General features: G+C 29.5%; 1 protein-coding gene across 1 annotated transcript; it reads left to right on the forward strand.

Moving 5' to 3' along the window:
* Positions 1 to 2,423: 2,423 nt before the first annotated feature.
* Positions 2,424 to 3,276, forward strand: LOC115234007 (dolichyl-diphosphooligosaccharide--protein glycosyltransferase subunit DAD1). Its single transcript, XM_029804693.1, has 2 exons — positions 2,424 to 2,818; positions 3,115 to 3,276. The coding sequence occupies exons 1-2, from the start codon at positions 2,614 to 2,616 to the stop codon at positions 3,243 to 3,245; spliced, it is 336 nt and encodes a 111-aa protein (XP_029660553.1). The 5' UTR covers positions 2,424 to 2,613; the 3' UTR covers positions 3,246 to 3,276.
* Positions 3,277 to 3,479: the final 203 nt, after the last annotated feature.

Consider the following 3,479-nt stretch of genomic DNA (forward strand, 5'->3'; position numbering starts at 1 on the left):
TATTAATTATATAAATATATAATATTTTGCGTAAAAATAATTAATAGTACAACAGCATAAATAATACAATAGCATAAAAATCTTAAACTATTAATCAAATAAATCTTATTGATATATAAATTAAAAAGTTGTAATTGTTCAACAATATTTTCACATTCTGGACAGCGTGCAGCATATGGATTATTATAAAGTTTGAAATAATTTTTGTCCCGCTGTGCGAATTCTTTAAATGTGAATGCGAGCACTTAGGGACAGAAGGAGCAATATCTGAAAAGGAACAGTTTGACTTTGAAGCTGAACCGTTTCATGCATGATCAAGATCTGCACTCTCAACAAAGGAATAAGCAGCCTTTTCCGCGAGATCGAGCATCGCTTTCCATCTCATCCTTCCGTTCGATACAGTAAAATAATACGTTTCCATTCATTGGCAATCTTTTCTCTTTATTTTGAATGTCAATTTATTATACATCTGACCAAAGCTATCTAGACTTCTATAATATACTAGACCGAGAACTTCTTATATATTAGCCGTATATCCGTAATTGGAAAGTATATACATATGTACTAAAAATTGCGTCATTGCGCTTGTCGAAATAAAAGAATGTTGTTTATATATAACATGTTGCCATTCAAACAAAAAAATATTCCAGAACATATGCGTGTACACTTGTACACTTGTATAATGTGAATACACTTTGCAAAAATATATAAAAATTGCCTTAAAAATATTAGAGATTTAAAGAAAAGATGTCAAATATAACTTTTTTTAAATCAAAATAAAAGTAATTGGAAATTACTTTTATCGAAAATGAAATCTCTCCAGACAAAATAATAGTTTTTGTACAAAAAAAAAATTAAAAAATATATAAATTAATGGCATAAAAAAAATTTTTAATTACCAAAAAAACTAAGTATATTTAAATTATAAAAACTATATAATGCGTGTATTTACTTTGAAAAATATGTAAAATCCATCTAAAAAAGACATTAAGCATGTTAGAAAAAGATGTCAAGTATATCTTGCTCTTCAATCAAAATATAACTCTTCGCAAAAATTTTTCAAAAATAAAACTTTTTTAGCTAAAAAAACAATTTTTTACAAAACTCACATTAAAATATATATAAAAATTAATGGCGTGAAAAACAAAAATCATAAAAGTAACTATGTTTAAAATTAAAAAAAAAAAATAGAATCTTTCCAACCAAATAACAGTTTTTGTTTTTTTTTTTTTACAAAAATGATATTAAACAAAAGAAATATAAATTAAAGGCACGAAGCGAAAAACCGTACCGCGATCGGTAAGAGGACGGCTACTTCGCATGGAATACTGTGTGAAAAATAATTTTATGTAAAATTTATAATTTTATTGGTCCAAACCTAGTAAATTCTAAATTCGGTCATTTTTGTAATTTTCACTCTCACTTGAATTACAGAATCGATACCCTGATCAACGTAAGACTCATATCCAATTATGAAAATTTAAAAATCGTCAATTTCGTGACCAATAAGCCTGGTCAACGATCATTAAGAAAAAGAGTAGATGTACATGTCTACAAAATACGGCATCTTTAAATACGCTCTACTTGACGCTATTTTTGCTTCAAAATATAAATTCTTCGCTCTAATTGGTCCATTAAGCTTTTCAAAGTGTAGATACAAGCTGCGGTCGAGAAGATGCTAGAGATGCTTCGAAGCATTACATTAACCATTTAGAATAAATCTTTACTCTCTTTGCCATGATTGGTCAATCAAACGCTTCGAAGCATTTCTAGCGTCTTTCAGACCGCAGGGATGCGTTCGAGAACCGTGTACACACGAGTGTCGTTCTATCTTTGTTCAACTTTCAGTAAATAACGAAGATAAAACGACGCTCGGTGCACGTGACGATGGGTAACGTTCTCGAATGCAGCCCAGCCTATGCAAAGCCGTCTGAATATGCTCTAAGATTTCAGACGTGCCCTAAAGCCCGTATCAGACTACGCATTGAAAATTGAAGATTGAAGATTAAAAATTGGAATTTGACTAATCAGAACAAAAGGGGCTAAAATTTCATTGTTCTGATTGGTCAAATTTCAATCTTAAATCTTAAATCTCGATCTTCAATGCGTAGTCAGACTATGCATTGAGATTGAAGTTTGACCAATCAGGACAAGGAAATTTTAATTCCTTTTATCCTGATTGGTCAAATTTCAATCTTCAATACATAGTCTGATACAGGCTTTACAGGAAAGGCTTGAAACGAGTGCGCAACACGGTGAGGACCGATTGGACACGTCACCAATTGGCCAATTCAAAATAAGACTCTTTGATTGGTCAAACGTTGCTCATTACCCTAGACACCGATCGATATGAGTGCCTAGTGCCTATGTTCAAATGGGACGTTCCCTGGCTCCCTGGCAACATTGGTGTCGTCTATATATTTTATATGTCTACGGACGATCCTACTCTATTCGTCTATTCCTTTCAATTTCTTTATGGCTGTTCATGTATGTACATAAGTACATACGTGTCACCCGTTATCACTATCACGACTATCACCGGTACTTGTCTTACGCGTATGCAAGAAAACTTGAGATTTTATTTCCTAATATCTTAAACGAGAATCGACGAATATGACAGCATTAACAGTGTTACATAAATTTTGGTTGGAGTATGCGAAAAATACACCTAAGAAACTCAAAATCATCGATGCGTACTTATTGTACGTGTTTCTTACAGGTGTTATTCAATTTATTTATTGTTGTCTTGTCGGCACATTTCCTTTCAATAGTTTTCTCAGTGGTTTCATATCCTGTGTGTCCTGCTTCATTCTAGGAGGTAATAACAATATGTTATTTGTTACTTGCATCATTTTACTTACTTTTTGCATCCTTTCGCATAGTTCAGAAAGTGGAAATTTTTAATTAATGATATATGTATTTGATATATAAAGTTTTTTTTCCAGTATATATATATATATTCCATATTAAAAAATTTTTGTAATATTCAGCTTATTTTATTATTAATGAATATAAATTTGAATCTATATCACATAATCTAATATACATTTTTTATCTTATATATAAAAAATTATATGAAGTAATATATATCTGTATGTATGTATTTTGTTTCAGTTTGTCTTCGATTGCAAGTTAACCCACAAAATAAAAGTCAATTTCACGGTATAAGCCCAGAAAGAGGATTTGCAGATTTTATTTTTGCACATATTATTTTACATATTGTTATAATGAATTTTATTGGATAAAAGGTATACAAATATAATATGTTATTAAAGCAAATAAACATATTACTTATTATGTTAAAAAATAAATTATATTTCTGATATATAGTATCATGCTTTTTTTGTATTCGTGATTATAATTCATAATTATTTAATAAAATTAATGAAAATTATTTTTTTCGTCTATTTTTTTAACACAGTGGGTAATGATATATAAAACATTTTGTTTTTATTTTCTTATTTCTTAAATTATATATA

The sequence above is a fragment of the Formica exsecta genome, unplaced genomic scaffold (genome assembly GCF_003651465.1).
Source record: "Formica exsecta isolate Colony F162 unplaced genomic scaffold, ASM365146v1 scaffold192, whole genome shotgun sequence".
NCBI lineage: Eukaryota > Metazoa > Arthropoda > Insecta > Hymenoptera > Formicidae > Formica > Formica exsecta.

Excerpts from the sequence above, each read along its gene's own strand:
- LOC115234007 (XM_029804693.1), top strand. The coding sequence starts at position 2,614 with ATGACAGCATTAACAGTGTTACATAAATTTTGGTTGGAGTATGCGAAA. Across the intron at positions 2,819-3,114 it reads GTCCTGCTTCATTCTAGGAG|TTTGTCTTCGATTGCAAGTT; the intron begins GTAATAACAATA and ends ATTTTGTTTCAG.